The 23,426-nt window shown below is 39.9% G+C and overlaps 1 protein-coding gene across 32 annotated transcripts in view; it reads right to left on the reverse strand.

Annotated features, from left to right (window-relative positions):
• The window catches only part of PTPDC1 (protein tyrosine phosphatase domain containing 1), a 72,049-nt gene that overhangs the window by 26,682 nt on the left and 21,941 nt on the right, over positions 1-23,426 (reverse strand). For 22 of the 32 annotated variants that reach the window (XR_011531484.1, XR_011531485.1, XR_011531481.1 and 19 more), the window contains one exon: positions 17,549-17,636. Coding sequence is in view for 13 of the 32 variants with exons in the window: in XM_070590057.1 (XP_070446158.1) it covers positions 17,549-17,636 (88 nt within the window). In the remaining 19 variants the exon portion in view is untranslated. Of the gene's footprint in view, positions 1-75; positions 1,025-17,548; positions 17,637-23,426 lie in introns of those variants that run through there. The other 10 variants (XR_011531478.1, XR_011531479.1, XR_011531477.1 and 7 more) reach the window with 8 other exon arrangements.

The raw sequence follows: 23,426 nt of genomic DNA on the forward strand, positions 1-23,426 counted from the left end.
AGCACAGCCTCTTCACATTCCCTAAATTTAAACTCGAAGGTACAGCAATCTTTAAGAAGAAAAAGAACGTTTTACTTTTCCTCTCTGGGCAAGTTGGGTTTCTCTCAGCACCGCTGACAGAGGACACTGCCACCATCACCTGGAGAGAGGACGAGGAGAGCATCTTAGCGGCTGAGCTGCGCCGCCCCTGCTGCAGCCGCAGGACGGGGTCTGAGGTGGAGTGCCGGCGGCCCTGGAAGAAGGAGCTGAGGAAGGGCACGGCCGAGAGCCGCCGGGGCGGGTCCTGCATGGCGCTGGGCTTCCAGGAGGCCAGAGCTGGAGGCAGGAGATGTCAGCACCAGCCTGTTCTGTGGGGAAGTTACACTGACATGAGCATCGCTCTGCGTGATCTAACAGCCATTCAGGATAGGCTGACTTGTTTCCATAGTGACGAACAAAGAAACTACTGATTCCCACTCAGATTTGTACAGGCAAAATCTTGTATGAATGGATTATGTTTTGGATGGATTGCTCAAATACAGGGAAGAATAACATGTATTTTAAGTAGATTATACCTAAATTGCGACTACTCTATTTTGTTTCTCAAACACATTTAAAGATCTGACTGCTCAAAAAATTACATCTAAAATATTGTAATGAATTTAGAAAAATGTCTTTATGAAGCAAACACTGCTTTCTACACATATATATTTTTTTGGTGAAGAAGACTGGCCCTGAGCTAACATCTGTGGAAATCTTCTTCCGTTTTGTATGTGGGACGCCACCAAAGCATGGCTTGATGAACAGTGTGTAGGTTCTGTGAACCTGGGCTGCTGAAGTGGAGAGTGTGAACTTAACCACTATGCCACCAGGTCGGCCCCTATGCATATATTAAAAGGTTTAAATTCTATTATTCTTTTCATATCTATTCTCTGAACACTTTGAAAAAAATTCTCTTTCTACTCCTCTCTAGAATAGGATACAAAAAAGTTAACTGTAATGGAGCAGGATATGCTAGATGCTTTATAACTTTAAAACATTATTCAATTTTTCAAAACCAAAAAACCCTGTATATTTTCTCGATAGAACTATTAAAGAAATACTTGGATAGAATAAATTAAATCACCTGTAAGGTTGACACATTAATCAGAAGACATTTACTTTTGTATTTTTATTTTCTGAATGTGAAAACCCAATTCTTGGTTATGCCTTTATTGGATAGTTACAGTAGCCATGCCTCTCAAAAACTCAAAAAGACACAATTCTGTGCCTTTTGTAGCCAAACAAGGGGAGGGGGGTGGAAAGAAGCTTCAGTAATGTCTTGGTGGATAGGAAGAAAATTCACTAAGTATCACATTTTCTTAAGGAACTGGATGAGGGGGAGGCTGCAACTTGAGGATAAAGGATATAAAGAACAGAAACGCTAACAACTGCAGATTGTCCGCCTCCTCCCTTGTTAATGTCAGACCGACCCCCGACCTTCTCACCCCCCACCGCTCTCTCTCCCTGTTTCTGTCTCTCCAAATGGCATTTCAGCCATGTGCAGACAGAAACAACCTACTGCCATAGACAGGGCTCTTTTTTGTTTTGTTCTGTTTTATTTTAACGATTAATAATGTTTTAAGCAAGCTCCTTTTAAAATGCACCCCCCATCTCCCCAACTGAATGTACTCTGTCAAATAAGACAGAGAAGCTCAGTTTGGTGCCCAAAGTCCTTCTCCGAGTGTAGCACTACGCCCTTGTTATCTCATATACAGCAATGGAGGAAGATTTTTTTAATGTAAACAATCCAGAAAGCACAGCTTCCACAGAGCTTTACAGGAGAGGAAAGAGTAGAAGGTGTGGCGTGTAAGGCAAGTTGGAACCTGACGGCAGAAGGCCTAAAGTGCTCAAATTGAGGGGTCCACCCGCGTCGGCTATCTGGGGAACTGGTGGCTGACTCAGTTTCTGAAAAGTCTCCCTGCGGAGGTTCACGCCACTCCGCAGAGACAGGGCTGGAAGCCAAGGACTGGGGGCCTGCATGGGTGCGAGACAGTGCAGGGGCGGACAGATGGTGCCAGGACTTGGAGCCTAAGTGAACAGCAGCGAGCTACAGCAGCTATGAACACAGGAGCCGGTGAGAAGGCACAAGAGAAAACTCAGCAGGCAAGCTCCACCTGAGATGAAAGGCATGTGAGGCGGCAACTAGGAGGTCTCCGCCAGTGAGTGGGAGACACCTGAGGTCAGCAGCTCTAAGGACAAGCACAGAGGAGAGTCCACGTGACTCTGCTCCCAAAGGTTCTGAAAATGAAAATGAATTTGATGAGGGCAAGACTTGTCTGGACGAAGCTAAGAAAGGGATGGTTTATGTATCATCTCAAGAACAGTTTCTGCTGTGAAATCTTAACAACTGAGCTGACTTCAAACAATCACATAAGCATTGAGTGGACTCAGTTAGTAGACAGTCAGGGACCCCGAGTGCAGGTCTTCAGGGAGTGGAGCTGAGGCGCATGGGGGTTGGAAGGGTGGCTGCAGACCTCCTGCTCAGCACCTGCTTGGCAGGCTCGCCTAGGGCTCCCACTGGTGCTGGGAAGCGCCTGGCAGTGGTCTGGCCCTGAAGTGGAGCTCTGCCCCTCTGTGGGCACAACAGACAGGGGCACAGGCCTCTACCCCTAGAAACATGAGAATCCCTCCATCCCCACTGCCTCATGCTCCAAACTATTCCTTGGCAAAATGCCCAATTCACCGCCAAATCCATTTTTAAAAACTAGTTTTAATTTTAAAAGACTTTTCCTTCTTCTCCCCAAAGCCCCCCAGTGCATGGCCGTATATTCTGGTTGTAGGTCCTTCTGGCTGTGCTATGTGGGACACCACCTCAGCATGGCCCAATGAGCGGTGCCATGTCGCACCTAGGATCCGAACCAGTGAAACCCTGGGCCACCAAAGTGGAGCATGCAAACTCAACCACTTGGCCAAGGGGCCAGCCCCTAAAACTAGTTTTTATTTATGCCAAATGGTTTTACAGTAGGGAAATGTACCTTCAGTCCCACCCTAATGCTCTAGACTCAACTCCCTTCCCATCTTTGTCCACAGACTCGTGGATTTCCTGCACATTTATAATCACATTCAAATACACTTTTCCTGCTTTTTCTAAGCGGCATGGCAACATCTTCCCATTTTGCTTTAGTTTTCCTATAATTTTCGTTTAATGGATGCACAAGGATTACTGCACCTCAAGCTGATGCATCATAATTTACCTAGTCTTTCCATAGCAGTTGGATATTTAAGCTATTAACAATGATTTTATTTAAAAATAAGACAAACATTTTCAAGACTAGAACCTTTCATTTCTATGTTTCTCCTTCAGTAAACTCCCGAGGATTTTATGACTGGTGAGCAAAACAAATTTTCAAGGCTCATATTTTTATTTAGTTGAGTCTTTACATGTTTCAACAACCAAGTGTGAAGCAGCTGAAAGGGAATATTTTTAGCAACTCAATGCAGGTTTTTTCTGAGGCCAGAGAGAAACACAGCATTAAAAGAAGGATGGAGAGACGCCACTCTGACAGGCTGTGGTACCGACCTCCTCGACCTCAGAAATCTTGCATTTCCTTTCCTTGGGCTTCTTGGATCTAATCTTGACGAAACAGACACACCCAAACTGAGAGACAATCTACAAAATAACCGGCCTGTACTCTTCTGAGGTCCAGAGCATCAAGGGAAAGACTGAGTAACTTGTTCTAGAGTGAAGTGAAAGGGGCAGGACAACTAAATACAGCATGTAAGTCTGCATATTGTATGTTATGAATTTACCATAAGGAACAGGAAGATAATCAGTGAAGCTTGAGTGAGGTCTGAGGAATAGAGGGCAACTAGTAATGTATCAATAGTTATTTTCTGGTTTTGGGTCACTGTAGAAAATGTCTTTGTGTATGGGAAATATACACTAAGTTATTTGAAGTAATGGGGCAGCATGTCTGCAGCCTTTTCTCAAATGATTCAAGAAAAAATATTCTTTGCATTATACTTATAGCCTTTCTGTAAGTTTAAGATTGCCTCAAAATAAAAAGATTCTCTCCAAAAAATTTTAAAATTAAAACTAAATTGTTCAACTGTGTTGCATGCTGCTCAGCAGTCACATAAGATGAAAACTATAAAAGAGGCCATCGGAGACCTTAGCAAGAACAATTTTCAGTGGACACTGGAACCCGAGATCAGAGTTAAATAGCTTGAGGAGGAGACAGGTGACAAGTGGAAATGACACATGCAGTCAGATTTGTTAGAAGTTTAGTTGTGAAGGAGAAGCAAGGACCCTCAGAAGAAGAGTAGGTATAGTGAAGGATCTGGAAACAATGACATATATTAGGAATGTTCGAAAAACCAAGATTTAGCCCAAATAGGGGCTAATAGGGGAGAGCTGATTTGGGCGGGGGAGGTGTTGGAGAAGTTCTGTCTTCAGATATTTGAAAACATTGCAAATCAAGGAGGTGCTTTTTATTTTCAGAGGGAAGAACTAGAACCACTGTTTACAGAGAAATGGATTTTGACTCAAAATTAGAAAATGTTTTGGGCCATCCAACAGTTGAATAGTCAGTTGCCTTTTGAGAAATGAGCCTCGTGACACAAAAAGTGGAAAACAAGAGTGGAAAGTTAGCATTCCAGCCCAGTTCCTAGAAGTGACTCTTTTATTGACTTAGGAGTGACTAGATGACCTCCACCTCCCACTCCATTCTCGTGCCTAGTGTTGCAGGAGTTTGTTTAAATAGGAAGTTATTAGCCCTTTCTGAAATCTTGAGTATAAAAGGAAATTACCAGTTCTTGGGATTCCAGATCTGCTTAGGCTCTTCAGTGCTTTAACCACCCACATGTAGAAGTAAGGAGGTAAAGGCTGACGCCTCATAGGTACCTTTTGGTAGGGTTCTTTGTTGTTTATGGTGCTTATCACAGTGTAGGTAATTTCACATGTGCAGTGACAGTATCTCATTTGGTTCCTTCAGTATTATTCTGAATTTGGGTTGGTCTGATTGCCCACCAGCAAGAAAGCCATTGGCCGAAAAGGTTTTATGGGTTGGAGCCTGGAGCGCAGCAGAGAGGGCTGTTGGAGAGGGGCCTTTCAGCTGCTTGGGGGAAGAAGGACAGAGGGTTGCTCATGGGGATTATCTTTGGTATTGTTTTCCTACTTTTTCTTTTTTTTTTTTTTTTTAAAGATTTTATTTTTTTCCTTTTTCTCCCCAAAGCCCCCCGGTACATAGTTGTGTATTCTTCGTTGTGGGTTCCTCTAGTTGTGGCATGTGGGACGCTGCCTCAGCGTGGTCTGACGAGCAGTGCCATGTCCGCGCCCAGGATTCGAACCGACGAAACACTGGGCCGCCTACAGTGGAGCGCGCGAACTTAACCACTCAGCCACGGGGCCAGCCCCTTCCTACTTTTTCTTGAAGCCTCATTTTGTTTTTTTTTTTGAGGAAAACTGACCATATATGCAAGGTTTTTTTTTTTTTTTTTTTTACTGGAATCTCTATTCTATTCCATTACCTTATATGTCTGTCTTTCTGCCAGTGTCACACTGTTTTGATTACTGTAGCTTTGTAGTATGTTTTGAAATCAGGAAGAAAGTCCTCAAACTTTGTTCTTTTTCAAGATTATTTTGGCTATCTGGGGGTCCTTCAAGATTCCACGTGAATTGTGGGGTGGATTTTTCTATTTCTGCAAAAAAAAGTCATCAGGATTTTGATAGGGATTGCATTGAGTCTGTAGATCCTCTTGGGTTGTGCTGACATCTTAACAATATTAAGTCTTCCAATCCTTGAACACAGGATGTCTTTCCATTTATTTAGATCTTCTTTAATTTCTTTAAGCAATGTTTTGTAGTTTTCAATGAGGCAAGCTGAGAATACTAGGGCCCTGGTTGCCCTCACTCCACCTCGTTTGTAGGTCAGAGGCTCCATGCTGATAAAAGCAAGCCAAGAAGACCAGAAGCTACTGCCTCAACTCAGCTTGCAGAGTAGGCGTTATCACTTAGAGAAGGGGGCTGCTGTCCTCGTCCCAAGCTCCAGAGCCATGCCTAGGACATTGTGCCCAGAGGGAAAAGGCAGACCTTAAAAACAGAGAACTCTGAAGCTCTTACCAAAGAAAGTGTCTTTATTTCAAACACAGTGTTGGGAAGTTCAAGCCTAACAACATTCTCAAAAACAATGAAGGCTTTGGTGCTCAGCAATTAACAGGAGGCAGGTAGATTCATGAAAGCAACAAGCTAAACTGTAAATCAGCTAGCTTACTAGAAGGAATCAGACACAGAGACAACTAACAGCCCTCAAGGGTAGGAACAAAGCTCAAAGACCGGCCTCAAAAATCACCTGAACTTAACTGGATCAAACTATAGAGCTATATATGTTCCAGGGCTTTATCAAAAAAAAGAGAGCGACCAGCAGGCAATTAGTGGAACCCAACAGCTGGGTGTAATAACAATTGAGGGAGACAGCTTAACAGGAAGATTAGTGAGAGAGAGGGAGAGAGAGAAAGAGAGCCTTGCCTCAACCACTGTCCCCCCAGGGTGACTGTGTGTACATGCCCTAGGCTGTGCCCTCTGGGGAGTCACAGGGAGGCTTCCGACTAAAATGTCTAGTCAAGTCTCCAAACACACACACAAGAAAAAACAATAAAACAAGCCTGGAAGTCGGGGGGAGAGAATCAGCTTCCAGAGGTGTCATTAGGACTTCCTGTGAGAGAGCCCAGATATCAGATTTACAGACATAGATTCAAAGGAGCCATTATAAATGTGTTCAAAGAATTAAAGGCAACCATGCTTAAAGAATTAAAGGAAGCTATAATGACAGTGTCTCATCAAATAAAGAGACAGAAATTATAAAAAAGAAACAAATGGAAATTCAGAAGTTGAAAACTACAATAATAAATTCACTAGAGGGGCTTACCAGCTGATTTGATGTGGCAGAAGGAAGAATTAGATAACTGGGAGACAGATTGATAGAGATTATGCACTCTGAAGAACAGAAAATAAAGAATGAAGAAAAATGAACAGAGATTCAGAGAAACATGGGACACTACTAAAAGTTCCAACATACACATAACAGATGTACCAGAAGGGGAGATGAGAAAGGAGCAGAAAAACATGTTAGAAGAAATAATGGCTTAAAACTTCCCATATGTGATGAAAAACATTAATCTACACATTCAAGAAGTTCAACAAACTCCAAATAGGATAAACAGAAAGAGATATACACCAAGACATGTCATAGTAAAAATAGTGAAAGGCAAACAGAAAAAGAAAAATGATTCATTCCTCATGCACAAGGGACCCTCAATAAGATTTACTGCTGATTTCTCATCAGAAGCAATGGAGGCCAAAAAGCAAAGCAATGACATATTCAAAGCACTGAAAATTAAACACTGTCAGCCAAAAATCTTACATCCAGCAAGATTATCTTTCAAAACTGAAAGGGAAATAAAGACATTCCTAGATTAACAACAACAACAACAAAACCAGAGAGAATTTCTTGCTAGCAGACCCAGCTTACAAGAAATATTAAAGGAAGTTCTTCCTTCTGCCACGTCAATCAGCTGGTAAGCCCCTCTAGTGAACTTATTATTATTGTACTTTCCAACTTCTGAATTTCCATTTGCTTCTTATAAACAAGCAAGTGACCCAGACGTCAACGTGAATCCACAGGAAAAAAGAAAAGATGTTGGTAAATTACAAAAGAGTATAAAAGACTGTAATTACATAAGAATATAAGACTAAAAATGTGTTTTTCTTGTCTTCTGTGATTTAAAAAGAATTATACAAAACAATATATAAATAATTTGTATTGTTGAGCCTAAATACATAGAAATATATATGACAATAACAGCACAAAGGAGTGGGTGGGAGTAGAGTTGTATTAAAGTAAGGAAATGAGACAAGATGATGATTCAAATCTACAAGAACAAATGAGGAAAACCAGAAAGAGCAAAAAACAAAGTTAACATAACAAACTAGTATTCAGAATATAAAAAGAACTCTTATAACTGAACAATAAAAAGACAAATAACCCAATTTCAAAACTGGCAAAAGGGGCCAGCCTGGTGGTATAGTGGTTAAGTAAGTGTGCTCTGCTTTAGCAGCCCAGGGTTCACACGTTCAGATCCTGGGTGCAGACCTACGCACCACTCATCAAGCCACGCTGTGGTGGTGTCCCACATACCAAATAGAGGAAGACTGGTACAAATGTTAACTCAGGGCTCGTCTTCCTCAAGCTAAAAGAGGAAGACTGGCAATAGATGTTAGCTCAGGGCCAATCTTCCTCAGCAAAAAGAAAAAGGGCAAAGGGTTTGAAAAGACAGTTCTCCCAAGAAGATATACAAATGGCAATAAGCATGAAAAGATATTCAATATCATTAGTCAGCAGGGAAATGTAAATCAAAACCACAGTTTGGCAGTTCCTCAAAATGTTAAACATTGAGTGACCATGTGACCCAGAAATTCCACTCCTAGGTATATACCTAAGAGCAATTAAAAATATGTCCACACAAAAACATGTCCACAAAAATTCATAAGAGCATTATTTATAGTAGCCAAAAGCAGAAACAACCTAAATGGATAAACAAAGTGAGCTATATCCATACAATGGAATATTATTCAGCAACAAAAAGCATGAAGTATTGATACATGCTACAACATGGATGAAACTTGAAAATATAACATGCTAAGTGAAAAAAGGCAGACACAAAACATGTTGTATTATTTTATTTATATGAAATGTCCTGAACAGGCAAATTCATGGGGACAGAAGTAGATTAGTGGTTGCCAGGGACTAGGGAGAAGGTGGAATGGACAGCAAATTGGTACAGGATTTCTTTGTGATCTGATGAAAATGTTCTGGATTTAGACAGTGACTGATAATTTTACAGCTTTGTACATACACTAAAAACCACTGAATATTTGAAAAGGGTAAATGTTATGGTATGTGAATTTTATCTAAATAATAAAAAAAAATGGGCAAGAGATTTGAATGGGCATTTCTCCAAAGAAGATACAGAAATGGCCCATAAGCACATAAAAGATGCACAGCATTACTAGTCATCAGGGAAATGCAAATCAAAACCACAATGAGACACCACTTCATACCCACTAGGATGACTACAATCAAAAAGTCAGATAACAACAAGTGTTAGCAAGGATGTGAAGAAATTAAAGTCCTCATAAACTGCTGGTGGGGATGCAAAATGGGACAACTACTTTGGAAAACAATCTGGCAGTTCCTCAAATGAAGAGAGTTGTCATATGACCCAAAAATTCTACTCTTAGGTATATACCCAAGAAAAAGGAAAACATATGTCCACACAAAAACTTACACACAAATGTTCAAAGCAGTAGTCCCCCCCTTATCTGCAGTTTTGCTTTCTGTGCTTTCAGTTACGCACGGTCAGCTGCAGTCTGAAAATATTAAATGGAAAATGTGCTATATCACAATGCCTATGTCATTCGTCTCACTTCATCTCATCATGAAGGCGCTGTATCATCTCACATCAACACAAGAAGAACGGTGAGTACAGTACAATAAGGTATTGTAAGAGAGACAACATTTACATAACTTTTATTATAGTTTATTGTTATAATTGTCCCATTTTATTATTGTTGTTAATTTCTTATTATGCCTAATTTATAAATTAAACTTTATCATAGGTATGTATGTATAAGAAAAACAGTATTTATAAGGTTTGGCTCTATCCGCAGTTTCAGGCATCCCTGGGGGTCTTGGAATGCACCTCCTGGAATAAGGGGGAACTACTGTATTACTCATAATAGCCAAAAAGTAGAAACAACACAAATATCCATCAACTGATGAATGCATTAAAAAAACGTGGTGTAAAGCAGGCTAGTTGGCACTCCTGTCCCTAGTATCAGTGGGGCCCAGTGGGGAGCTTAGCCTCCAACTCCACCTGGTACCTACGAGGAGAAAAGAATAGGTGGCACTATGCTCCCCACCTCCCCTTCCACTGATGTTCGCAGGGCCCAGCAGGGAAATGAGGTTCAGCTGCACCCTACAGCAACAAAGTGGGACAAATAACCCTTCACTTCCCCTTCCCAGATAGCTGTAGGGCCCAGTGGGGAGCTGATAATCCTTTTTCCCAGGGCTGATCTTACACCACCACTCAAAGGCAACATGACAGTTCAGGGCAGTCATGCACTTCTGCTGCAAAGGTGTCAACAGACTTACTGGGGAGTGGAAATTCTACCTCATTCATCTGCAAGGAGGTAGTGAAAACAAGTGCTCCACTTTTGCTGGGGTGGTTTCAGCAAGGCTGAAAAGGAAGCTGGGCATACACATTCACCTGGTTCTTAAGCTACACTTCAACAGGGAAAACACCTACTAAAATAAGAAGAAATAGGGGGGCCAGCCCCACGGCCAAGTGGTTAAGTTCATGCACTCTGCTTTGGTGGCCCAGAGTTTCACTGGTTCAGATCCTGGGTGCAGACATGGCACCGCTCATCAGGCCATGCTGAGGCAGCATCCCATATAGCACAACCAGAAGCACTCACAACTAGAATATACAACTATGTACCAGGGGGCTTTGGGGAGAAGAAGAAGAAGAAAAAGACTGGCAACAGATGTTAGCTCCGGTGCCAATCTTTAAAAAAAAAAAAAAAAGACAACGATGACAACATAGGATCCAAAAATGTCTCCAATACAATCAAAAATCAGCTGATGAACCAAGAAAATCACAACTCAAATGAGAAGAGATGTCGAAATAGAGATAAATGATATGTTGAAGTTATCCAAAAGCTTTAAAGAAGCTATCCTAAAAATAATAAGTAATTATAAATTCTCTTGAAAAATGTATAAATAGAAATTCTCAGCAAAGAAGTAGAGGTTATTAAAAAAGAACTAAACAGAAATTACAGAACGGAAACAAACATAACCAAATTTAAAAACTCTGTGGATGGACTCAATAGTACAGTAGAGATGACAGAGAATACAATTAGTGACCTTGAGGACAGGTGAACAGAAATTATACAATCTGAACAATAGAGAGAGAAGAGACTAATAAAAATGAATAGATTCTCAGGGGCCTCTAGGATATTAACAAAAGAGCTAACCTTCATATCATTGAGTCCCAGAGAGGGAGCAGAAGAAGAGTGGGACTGAGAAAATATTCAAAGAAATAATGGCTGAAAATCTCCCTAATTTGAGGAAAGACATAAATCTACACATTCAAGAAGCTAAATGCACCTTAAATCGGACACACTGAAAGAAATCTATGCCAAGACGGATTACAAGAAAACTTCTGAAAACAAAACACAAAAAATCTTGAAAGCAACTAAAGAGAAATGACACAGTTATAGGAAAAGACCAACCTGAATGACAGCAGATTTCTCATCTAGAAGAATGAAGGCTGGAAGGAAGCGGCACATTTCAAGTTTTTTGAGAGCAAATAAATGTCAAATGCAAATTTTATATCTGGCAAAAATATTCTTCAAGAATAAAAGAGAGGAAAGATGTCAACAAAACAGAAGACTAGGCAGCTCCAAACACTCATCCCATTGCAGAAACATCAAAACACAAGCATAAGCTGTCAGAACCAACTCTGTCAGATCTCTAGAAAATGTTCAAAGATGTACAGCAACCAAGCAAATGCTGAATCAAGAAAAAGGCAACTTAAAAACGGGAGGAAAGCTCTGTGACAATTTCACATGTCCTTATCCCACTCTGTCCCCAGCTTGGAGGCAGTCTTGAAAATGGCAGCCCAACATTCCCAGTGTGGGACCCTGGTTCCAGGGGGAGCAGAGTAGACCTTAGTGGCAAATTACCATGTGTGTTTCTTCTGACCTGTCTGGGGGATAACTGAAGGACTGATGCAAGGTGCTCACTCAGGGCAGAAAAGTGAGGGATATTACTCGAAAATACTGTGTGATGAACAAAAATCTGCTGCCTCCTGGGGCAAAAGACTACTGCTGAGACACTGGAAAATGCTATGAAACATTTAAAGAAGAACGAATGCCAATTTTACACAATATCTTCCAGAAAAGAGAAGAAGAGGGAACATTCCCAACCCCTTTTATGAGGCAAGGATTACTCTGTTACTAAAAGCAGACAAAGTACAAAAGAAGAAAGCTACAGTCCAATGTCTCTCCAGAACTTAAGCACCAAATCCTCAACAAAATATTAGCAAGCCAAATCCAGCAATGATTAAAAGGATTTAAGTACCATTACCAAGTGGGATTTATTGCAGGTATGTAAGGATGATTAAATACCCAAAAATCAATAAAATCCACCATTATCAACAGGCGAAAGACGAAAAATCATATGATTATTTTAACACAGAAAAAGCCTCTGGCAAACTCCAACATCCATTTACGACAAAGACATCTCAGCAAGTTAACAACAGAAGGAAACTAATTCATCTTGTCATAGAGCATCTACTGAAAACTTTTAACATCATACTGAAAGGTGAAAGACTGAATACTTTCTCCCTAAGATCAGAAAGAAGGCAAGGATATCTGCTCTCCATGACTCTCATTCTGCTTAGAAGTTCTAGGCCACTACAATAAGGCAAGAAAGAGAAATAATGGCATACAGGTTGTAAATGAAAGAAATAAAATTATCCTCATTTGCAGATTATACTGCTTAGCAGAAGTTCTAGGCCACTACAATAAGGTAAGAAAAGAAAGCAATGGCAGATAGATTGTAAATGAAAGAAATAAAACTATCCTTATTTGCAGATGTTATTGTTTATATAGAAAATCCCAAAGAATCTCCAAAAACCTCCTAGACCTTATAAGTGAGTTCAGCAACCACAATGGGATACCACTACACACCTATTAGAATGGCTAAAATAAATAATGACAACCCATAATGCTGGCAAGACTGCAGAGAAATTTGATCACTCGTATATTGTTTCTTGGCAGTTTCATATAAAACTAAACATGCAATTATCATGTGACTTAAGAAGTAGACTTTTGGCCATTTGTCCTAGATTAATGAAAACTTATGCTCATACAAAAACCTGTACATGCATGTTCAGAACAGCTTTATTCATAATAGCCCCTAAAGGAAAACAACCCAGATGTCCTTCAACAAGTGAATGGACAAACACCCTATGGTACATCTACATTGGGGAATGCTACTCAGCAATGAACAGAAATACACTGTAGATACACACAACCTGGATGAAATTCAAGGGAACTTTGCCAAGTGAAAAGAGCCACACTTAAATGTTATATGCTGTACGAGTTCATTTATATAATGCTCTTGAAATGAAAAAATTATAGAAATGGGGAACAGATCAGTGGTCATCAGGGGCTAGAGTCATGGGCTGAAGTGAGTGGCTATAAAAGGGCAACAGGAGGGATCCTCGTAGTGATGGGACTGCCCTGTATTTTGACTGTAACAATGTCGATATCCTAGCTGTGATATTGTCCTGTAGTTTTGCAAGATGTTATAATTCGTGGAAAGTAAATAAAGGGTAAATGAAATCTTTCTGTATTATTTCTTGCAATTGCATGTGACTATACAATTATCTCAATATTTTAATTAAAAACATATATATAATCAAAGAAAAAACAGCCATGAGGTGGGCCTAAGTGAGGGTCATTTAGCAGAGGTCAGGGCCAATGCAGGGAAGGTGACTAGTACAGTGTATAGTAATGGACCTGGCAGGGTGTTGGTCCTGTATGGAGAAAAGAGCTGAGTCAGGCAGTGAACAGGCGGGGCTGGGAGACTGATTACGAAAAAACTGAGTAAGTACGTAAACAAATCGGGGGTAATAACAGCCAGGTTTCTCATTCTTGGAGAAGGGAATTATAAGCATAAAATTGAGAAAAGCTAGAATGATGGTAAAGTGTTGGATTAGAACAGGAAGTACCAATATGGACTCATGGTTTTCAATACATACAGAGAGAAACAGAAATAAATATACATGTAAAAGTGAGTAGATGTATATGCATATAAATATTATAAATATTAAACATATTTATATTAATATATATTTATTTTTAAATTATATTTATATTATAATACTTATTATATTTATATATATTTTTATTATAATTATAATTATAATATAATATATTAACATATATTTCCCAGCTTTGTCTCGTAGGGAGCTTGGGAACTGAGACATTCCAGCATTAGTGAGCACATCTAGTAGTGGGCACATCTTGATTTCTAAACACCACTCTCCACTAAAAGGAACCTGGCTCCTTGGAGAAGAGGCTGATTCCAGGGCTGGGACAGGGAAAGTACAATGCGAGACTGGTGTATCTTGCTGTGCCAGAAAGCAAGGAATGCAAGAACGATGGGCACATGTAAAAAGGATACAGCTGACAGCTCGAAGGGGCTCTTACTGGCAAAATATGGGACAATTTGAACATCAAAAGAAATGATAGTAAAAAATTATTTTCCATTGAACAAATCAGGAATTGACACTGAAATAAAGAAAAAACTGAACAAATAAATAGGAAAGAAAGTTTTTTCTTATGGTAGAATGCCAACTAAGAAATGCAGAAGGAATAATGGAATTAGAAAACCTCCATTTAGTTATCTATCACAGTAATAACTAATTCAGGCAAGAAGCATCAATGGATGTTCAAACTATTGGGTAAAAATTGGATGAGGGGGCCAGCTCAGTAGCGTAGCAGTTAAGTTCTCGCGCTCCGTTTCGGTGGCCCAGGGTTTGCTGGTTTGGATCCTGGGCACAGAATTGGATGAGGACTAGGATATTTACATAGTTTCAAAGCATCTCTCAATAAAATATTAATTATGAAGGGAGAAAGGATAATTTATGATGGATAAATCTTGGCAGACACCACTTTACTGACATGATCAAATTTAACATTTCCAGTGACAGGGCAAAATGACATCTTGCGTCACCTGATGGCATGCAGTGAGAAAAGCACAGAATCACTTCTGTGATGTTTCTGCCAAAAATTCATAACTTGAATCTTATCATGATGAACAGGAGACAAAACCAAACTGAGGAACATACTATAAAACAACTGGCCTGTAATCTTCATAAAAGTCATGAAAGAACTAACTATGGTCATTGAAAGAAACTGAAAAAACACAAGTATCTTTTTGCTATTAAAGGATATTACTAGGACAGTTGACAAAACTTGAATGGGAGTGTCTGGGTCAACAGTACAAAGGAATTTTTTTGTGCTTCTTTGTAAGCTTTAAATTATTTCAAAATAAAAGAACTAACACCACAATAAGAGAGACATCCTGGGCATCCTGATGGAAGAATATAGCACCATTCATGAAATATTGTTGCCAACAAAAAACAATCTAACTAGACTCGACATCTATCTACCAATTCAATTTATAGGAAATACCATGTGGGTATAATCAGCAAAATAAAGATTGTGGCAAACTCTATAGGGAAAAAAAACCTGTTTCCTCAACCAATAAACTATAAGGAAAAAGAGATGGGGGAAACCCAAGTAAAGAGATGTAAGATACATATCAACCAACTACAATATATTGTCTTTGTTGGATCCTGATTCAAACAAAAATATACATTATCTATGAGACAATCAGAAATTTGAGCAACGTTTAGATTTTTGATGATATCAAGCAATTATTGTTAAATTTGTTTAGTGGTACTTCCAGTGGAGGGTACCTCCATGAGGGGGTTGTACCTCCATTGTGGGGGTTACCTCCAATAGGGGATTGGTATCTCTATACTGGAGGGTGGTACCTCCACCGGAGGGTGGTGTATCTCCATGGTGGGGGGGGTGATACCCCCATGGGGGGGTGTACCTCCACGAGGAGGTTGTACCTCCACAGGGGGTGGTACCTCTATGAGGAGGAGGTCGTACCTCCATCGTGAGTGGTACCTCCATGGGGATCTTATTGTATTCTGTATACTTTTGTGAATATTTGAAATGTTCTAAGAGTTTTTTTTCCAAAAAGTAGTAGAATCAAGATTTAAAACTAGGTTTGTCTCATTCCAAAGCTAGTCTTTGTGCTTGTTGAGTTTTCTATTTTCCTTTAAAAATAATTTAAATACTGTATTTATGTATCCTCTAATTAAATTTTCCCATGATTCATTAGCTAACATTTAAAAAAAAAATACTTCCCATCCCAATGTTAACCCAATAAAGTATAACTGACTATCTTTATAGATGAGATACACTTTAAGAAAATGAGATATAAACTAAGTTTTTTTATTTTTCCAGGTTTTTTTCCTAACTAAAAATTAGCTACATTTATATAATGAGGAAATTTTTAATAAAAAGATGGTTTTGGGAAGGGTATAGTGGATCACAATAGGGGCATTACAACTTTCCTGAGGGCATTTGGAAATGGGTAGGGTATTTCTGGTTGTCACGGTAATCTAACAACATTACTGGATTTACTGGCGGGGGGGGGGGGGGGGGGGAGGGGAGGCAGGCTACTTAATGTCTGCAGTGCTGGGGGCTCTCCTGTGTAATGAAGAGTTTCTCCACCTCAAAAGCCAATAGAATCCCTGATGAGAAACACCAACTAAGAGGTAACATTCCAACAGAAGAAATGACCGGGAAAAAGGTTCATCTGACTTACACTTGTTGGCTGGAGAGTTACTTAGGGGAAAAAAACCCATCATTCTACAAGAGAAGCAGCAAAGAGACACATTATTGCACTTGCACTTCTTTCTAAAACCAGGGAAACTAACATCTGGTTAGTCTGGCAAACAGAAGCTGTCCACAAATGGTAGTCAGCAGTCGTATTAGTCCTTCTAGAGTCAGGCACAGCACAGACAGATGAAGGAGGATCTACAAGGATCTGGAATTTAGACAAGGTCACAAGTAGGAAACACTGGTTTTCTTGATGAAAGAGAGCTCCCCCTGGTGGAGTGGTTAGATTCCAACAATAATTGAGAACCAATTATTCCCAGCAAGCGCCGAAGTCCAACACCTTTAGACCCTTACTCCTTTACTTTTCCTTATATTATCTCATCTATACTTAGGGGGAAAAATCCTTCAAAGTTCCCCATACAGGAGCACTAAAGTGAACCCAGAGCGGGCAGTAAGAAAATCATGCAAGGGGTACTGCCAAGAAAAATCACTCAGCATCTTTTGGATAACTGCTGGCAGCAGGAGCAAGACCAGCAGAGCCAAAGTGGTGGAGATCAGGGCAGGCTCCCAGCTCAGCACTTATGACAGTAAGAAAGGGTGAGGGCAAGTGTGGCAGAAGAGCCCAAGTCACAGTACCCTTTCTTTCCTGGGCACACATAAAAATCAAAACTGTGGGAAGGTGACAGAGGGGAGAAAAAACTGGGAGGAGTAGAGCTAGCAAGCTTCTGAACGTGCTCTGTAAGTGACAACTGCAAGCAAGGAAAGAAGAGAGAAATGAAAGGTTAATTTCCAAGGAGGCGAGTTTGACGAGAGGAATGAACAGAGAATTTTAGGCTAAGAGGATAAGGCAGGAGACAAACATTGTTTTCAACATTCCTTCTTAAAAGGCCAAAGTCAGGATTTTGAAAAGGAATTTTAACAGGTCAAAACTGTGGGATTCCAATATGAAGAATCAAGTCTTTTCTTTCATGCCCATCCATGCAGTTTTATTAAACTCTAGTTTGCACAGAGACAGAAAGTATACTAAAGAACTATTACCTTTCATATTTGCAGCATACCCACTGTTATTCACCAAAGTGGAATATGGGTGTTCCTTTTGAGGCAAGACTCCGGCAGCCATGGTAGTCTGTTGGGGGGAAAAAAAAAAGATTATTTTTTGAAAGTGTGCCTATGAGATATTCATTTATGAATCACTTTTAATATGTTATACTTCTGTTGTCTAACACAGTAGTTATTCACTAAGCAGTTACTGAGCACTTGAAATGTGGCTTGTATAGATTTGAGATGTGCTGTAGGTGTAAAATACAAGATTTTGAAGACAGTACAAAAAAATGCAAAATATCTCACTAATAATTTTTACATTGATTCTACATTGAAATATTTTTGATTTACTGGGTTAAAATAAATTATTAAAATTAATTTTCTCTGATCTCTATTTTTAATGCAGCTACTAGAAAATCGAAAATTGAATACGTGGCTCACATGACATTCTACTAGACAGCGCTGTGCTAGACATGCAGGGCACGGTAGAGGAAAATAAGACATGCTCTCCCTTATGCATTTACAAGCTGTCGGGAAGATAAGATGCAGACACAAGTAACACTAGTATGTGTTAAGTGTCCCAAGACAGGCTTGGACAAGCAGGAGGGCTGTCCAACTTGAGGGCAGGCACAAGGCTTTGAGGAACTGGCATTTGACCTGGGCTCAAGGAGGAAGATTTATTGTGGACCTGACGGTATGTGAGGCAATTGAACAGAACCCCTCATTCTTTACTAACTTGAGGTTTACTGAATTTATCTGACTTTACTCTGCACTTAAGTCTTCGTCTAGCTCGTGCTAAACTACAGGCTAAATGATTGTTGTGTTGCTATAGTCTCCACTGAGGAAAGTTATGTAAATTGTTTTATATGTCAAAAAAGAAAAAAAGTCACCTTTCTTAAGCTCTTATGTGTCGGACTATGAAATAAGAAATACATATATTGCTCTCTTCCCCCCCACCACCCCAATTCCTGGCACAGAGCTCCTGAAACTTTTCTAAATTCCCAGGTGATAAGAGCACTAGGAGCATCTTTTGTTCTAAAGAGCGACTCTGGGTGGGCTCCTGGATGGCTCCTGGATGGGGGCTGGTCACCAGAAAGACCAACTCATGATGAGAAGGTTGGAATTTTCTGCCCCTCCCCCCCACCCCCACTTTTCTAGAGAGGGGAGAAGGGCTGGAAATGGAGTTGATAATCGATCATGCCTACGTGAGGAAGCCTCCAGAAAATCCCAATAGCACAGGGTCTGGAGAGTGTCCAGGCTGGTGAACACATCCAACTGCCAGGAGGGTGACGCATCCCAACCCCATGGGGACAGAGGCCCGAGAATTTCAAGTTCACTAAAATTTTACTTCTAAAATCAAGTTTTATATGTTCAAAGGGTATAAAATTTAAAATCTTAAGTCCTACTTGATGATGCTGTCTCCCTTCAAAGGAAATATAAAAATAAAATCATAGGCTACTCTAAAATGAAAGAAAAAAGAATGATTTCGCCAATATTAATAATTATCACAAATCTGGTATCATAGTAATTAATAAAAAATTTTATAACGTACATAACATTTTAAAAGAATGTTACATAAAGACAAGAAGTCCAAGGACAAGTTGCTCCAGGAAACTCATTAGCAAAAACTTAATTTGAAAGGATATCCATTAAGATTAGATTTACAGCAAATGTTTTTACCACACTACTTTTTATAAACTTGGACTATATTCTTAAAGCATATTTTGACAAAAAAACAACTATCCCCATTTTAGAACCATGGAATTTTAGAGCAGTCACGGTTCTAGCACTGGTTGTTTTGTAGGTGAAGAGTTATAAAGTATGTCCCAGGTGATCCAGCAAGGACCAGTTGTCACTTTGTGAAGCCTTCCCTAATGCCACCCTGTGCTCTTCAGCTGTAATGTAATGAAATTTGGCTACTGGACTAGCTCCCCTGCAGACCACGGAGAGGAGAATCCAGAACTTCCTCATCTCTGTCTCTAGAGAAGGGGAGAGACTGGTGTATGGGACATGCTCATGGAACATCTGTTGAGCTGAAATGGACATACTAGACTGAGTTTCTTGGATCTATTCAGGTCTTATTTATCTCTGTGCCCCCAATACCTAAAGCCCAAGGAAAACATGGCTATTAAAAGAATGTTGAATTGGAGCTGGCCCAGGGGCCCGGTGGTTAAGTTCGCACGCTCTGCTTCGGCAGCCCGGCGTTCACTGGTTTGGATCCTGGGCACAGACCTATGTACTGCTTATCAAGCCACGCTGTGGCAGGCATCCCACATATAAAGTGGAGGAAGATGGACATGGATCTCAGCTCAGGGCCAATCTTCCTCAGCAAAAAGAGGAGGATTGGTAGTGAATGTTAGCTCAGAGCTAATCTTTCTCAAAAAAAGAATGTTGAATTAATGGTAGCCTTTCAGGTGGCAAAGAATACAAGCATGACTGTAAAATGTCTTAAAACTTTCCAAGTAGCCCCTCAGAAACTCAGAGATCTCAGAAGTCCTCTAGCAGTATCCTAACCAACGCGAGCATACTCTCCACAATGCCTTTGTTTGAACAGTACCAGTGACATCATTGCACAGCTCTGGTAGTTAGAAAGCTCTTTATAATGGTGTTGCTCTGTAATTTCTGCCCTTTTAGACCACACAGAACAACAAGCCCTTTCTTCCACACATCTCAAGCTGGTGATCATGCTGCCCTTATTCCTGAATTACATCTTCCCGACCACACACTGCAGCTCCCCTCCCCATTCCTCACATGGAATGCTCCTAGACCTCCCCACCCGGATGGCGAGCACCTTCTACTCACAACCCATATTTATTCATATTCTAGTGCCCAGAGCTGAAGTCTATCCTCCAGACAGGTGTGATGATCAAAAATTACAACAAAAGCAGTCAGCCCCCTTGTCTGGGCAGTGTACGTGCCTTACGTCACACTAGTGTTTCAGCAGTCTCAAGACACGTGAAGACACACCAACAGTCAAGAAAAAAACTGGCTAAAAATGATTTAATACATTTTGAGGTTAAAAAGCAGACATTCAGTACAGATAATTAAACATACATAAAAGCTTAAAAGTGAAATAAATGGTACAGAAGGAAAAGGAAAGTCTCTGCTTCTACCTCCCAGCCCAGGTTTTACTGCCCAGAGGTAAACAAGCTAAACATGGCTCTAGTTCTTCTGGGGGTAGTCACTACACTTACACCTCTAGTTAGTATTCTACCACCTTTAAGCACAGTATTGAAGTCCTGGCATAAAAGATGAGGAAATTGGCTCATTTACCCTACCTATCTCCCACCAGGCCAAATCTTTCTCCATTTAATACATCGCAGTATATTTAATTCCTCTGATTATCTTTGTAATTTTAAATAACATCCTTTAACCATTTCTTATTCTATTAACTTTAAACAGTATCTGGATTCCCTACTATGTAAAATAAGTAAATTAGTTTACCTGTACTACTGTCCATTTCTCCTTTCCTCTCTACTTTTCAAGTTCTAACCGTACCATTTCTTTTATAGTAAGATTTTTAACTTTTTAGTTATATCTATAATTAAGTTTCCCACGCTTTGTCTATAGATTTATTCTAAAATGTGAGACAAATTACAATATAATAATTTTGTGTGTGTATTAGATATTATATATATCTGTATACACATACTTTTAAAAAAATTTTCACCAAGTACTATGCTTTGACCTGTATAGAAAGAAGTATAATCTTGTGTCACTGTACCTGTGCGGCTCAAAGTAAATCATTCCAAGCATCAGTGTCCAATGGATTATCTTTCATTTCATCAGTTGCTTAAAACAAAGGCAAATTCTGTTTCGCTGCAAATTTACACCACGCATTTCTTATACAGACTTCCCCCTGGTTTTTAATCACCTTTTTCTTACATCCTTCCTCATATCCTTAAGATCTTTCCGTTTCTTAATCATACTATCATAATCATACTATAACTTTTTCCAAGCCCTTTGGAATCCTACTCTAATGTGGACGAAAAGCTTCTTAGGCCTACTACACAGTTCTCTACCTGGGATGTCTTTCAATTGCAGCCCTGACTTGAGGCCACTGGTCCTTAGATTCTGTTTAGGCTTTGATTTAATCTGAGGTAATTTTTTCATTAGGAATGAACAGAAGGTAAACTCTCTATGTCTTTTCATTCTGAAAATACCTTTATTTTATCCTCGTACTCAGCTGATAATTTGCCTACTTACAGAATTCTAGGTTAGCCATGCCATGTTAGAATTTTGAAGATATTGTTCTACCGTGTTCCAGCAAACAATACTGCTAATGAGAACTCTGATGCCAATCTGTGACCTGTCAGAGATAAGCTGCAGGATCTTTATATTTGGTGTTCTGAATTTCACGAGGATGTCTACTGGAAGCTGTCCTTTTACAACCTAATCAATTTCTGCTGGGTCCTTTCAATATGCAGATTGATGTCTACTTCAGCAGCTAAAATTGCCTGTGCACCAGTACCATAATTTGTATTAGGTGCTTTACTTCACAAAATCTATGTCATCTGCACGGAATTGCTCTATCAGGGCCGTACTATCATTATCTCCATTTTCTCAGATGGAAACCTTGTCTGAGACCACACATGTCTAGTGGTAGAGCTGGGACACAGACCTAGCCTACGTGTTCCTAATGCCAACCCGCTGTGCCCACAGAAAGATCAGCCCAATAGACACAATTTATTAGAAGGCACATCTTTTCTCTCTTCCTCATTAATGTTGGGCATTTTACATCTTTTTAAAAAAATTTTTTTTAATTGCAGTAACATTGGATTATAACATTATATAACTTTCAGATGTACATCATAATATATTTCGAATTCTGTATGGATTACATCACGTTCACCACCCAAAAACTACTTATAGTCTATCCCCTCACATGTGAGCCTACTCACCCCTTTTTCCCTCCCCTCCCCCCTCCCCCTATGGTAACCACCAATCCAATCTCCAATGCTATGTGTTTGTTTGTCGTTATTTTTATCTTCTACTTGTGAGTGAGATCATAAGGTACTTGACTTTCTCCCTCTGACTAATTTCACTCAGCATACCCTCAAGGACCATCCATGTTGTCACAAATGGCTGGATTTCACCATTTCTTATGGCTGAGTAGTATTCCATTGTGTATAAATACCACATCTTCTTTATCCATTCGTCCCTTGATGGGCACCTAGGTTGCTTCCAAGTCTTGGCTATTGTGCATAATGATGCAATGAACATAGGGGTGCATGTATCTTTATGCCTTTGCGTTTTCAAGTTCTTTGGATAAATATCCAGCAGTGGCATAGCTGGATCATATGGTAGATCTATTCGTAATTTTCTGAGGATACTCCATACCGCTTGCCATAGTGGTTGCACCAGTTTGCACTCCCACCAGCAGTGAACAAGGGTTCCCTTCTCTCCACATCCTCTCCAACATTTGTTGTTTCCTGTCTTGTTAATTATAGCCATTCTGACCAGAGTGAGGTGATACCTCATTGTAGTTTTGGTGTGCATTTCCCTGATAGCTAATGATGTTGAGCATCTTTTCATATGCCTGTTGGTCATCTGTGTATCTTCTTTGGAGAAATCTCTGTTCAGATCCTTTGCCCATTTTTTAATTGGATTGTTGGTTTTTTTGTTGTTGAGCTGTATTAGTTCTTTGTATGTTTTGGACATTAACCCCTTATCTGATATAGGGTTTGCAAATATCTTCTCCCAATTGTTAGGTTGTCTTTTCGTTTTGTTGATGGTTTCCTTTGCTGTGCAGAAGCCTATTAGTTTGATGTAGTCCCATTTGTTCATTTTTTCTTTGGTTTCCCTTGCCTGGTCAGACATGGTACTTGAAAATATGCTGCTAAGACCAATGTCAAAGAGTGTACTACCTATGTTT

This window comes from Equus przewalskii, chromosome 22 (genome assembly GCF_037783145.1).
Source record: "Equus przewalskii isolate Varuska chromosome 22, EquPr2, whole genome shotgun sequence".
In the NCBI taxonomy this organism is placed as follows: domain Eukaryota; kingdom Metazoa; phylum Chordata; class Mammalia; order Perissodactyla; family Equidae; genus Equus; species Equus przewalskii.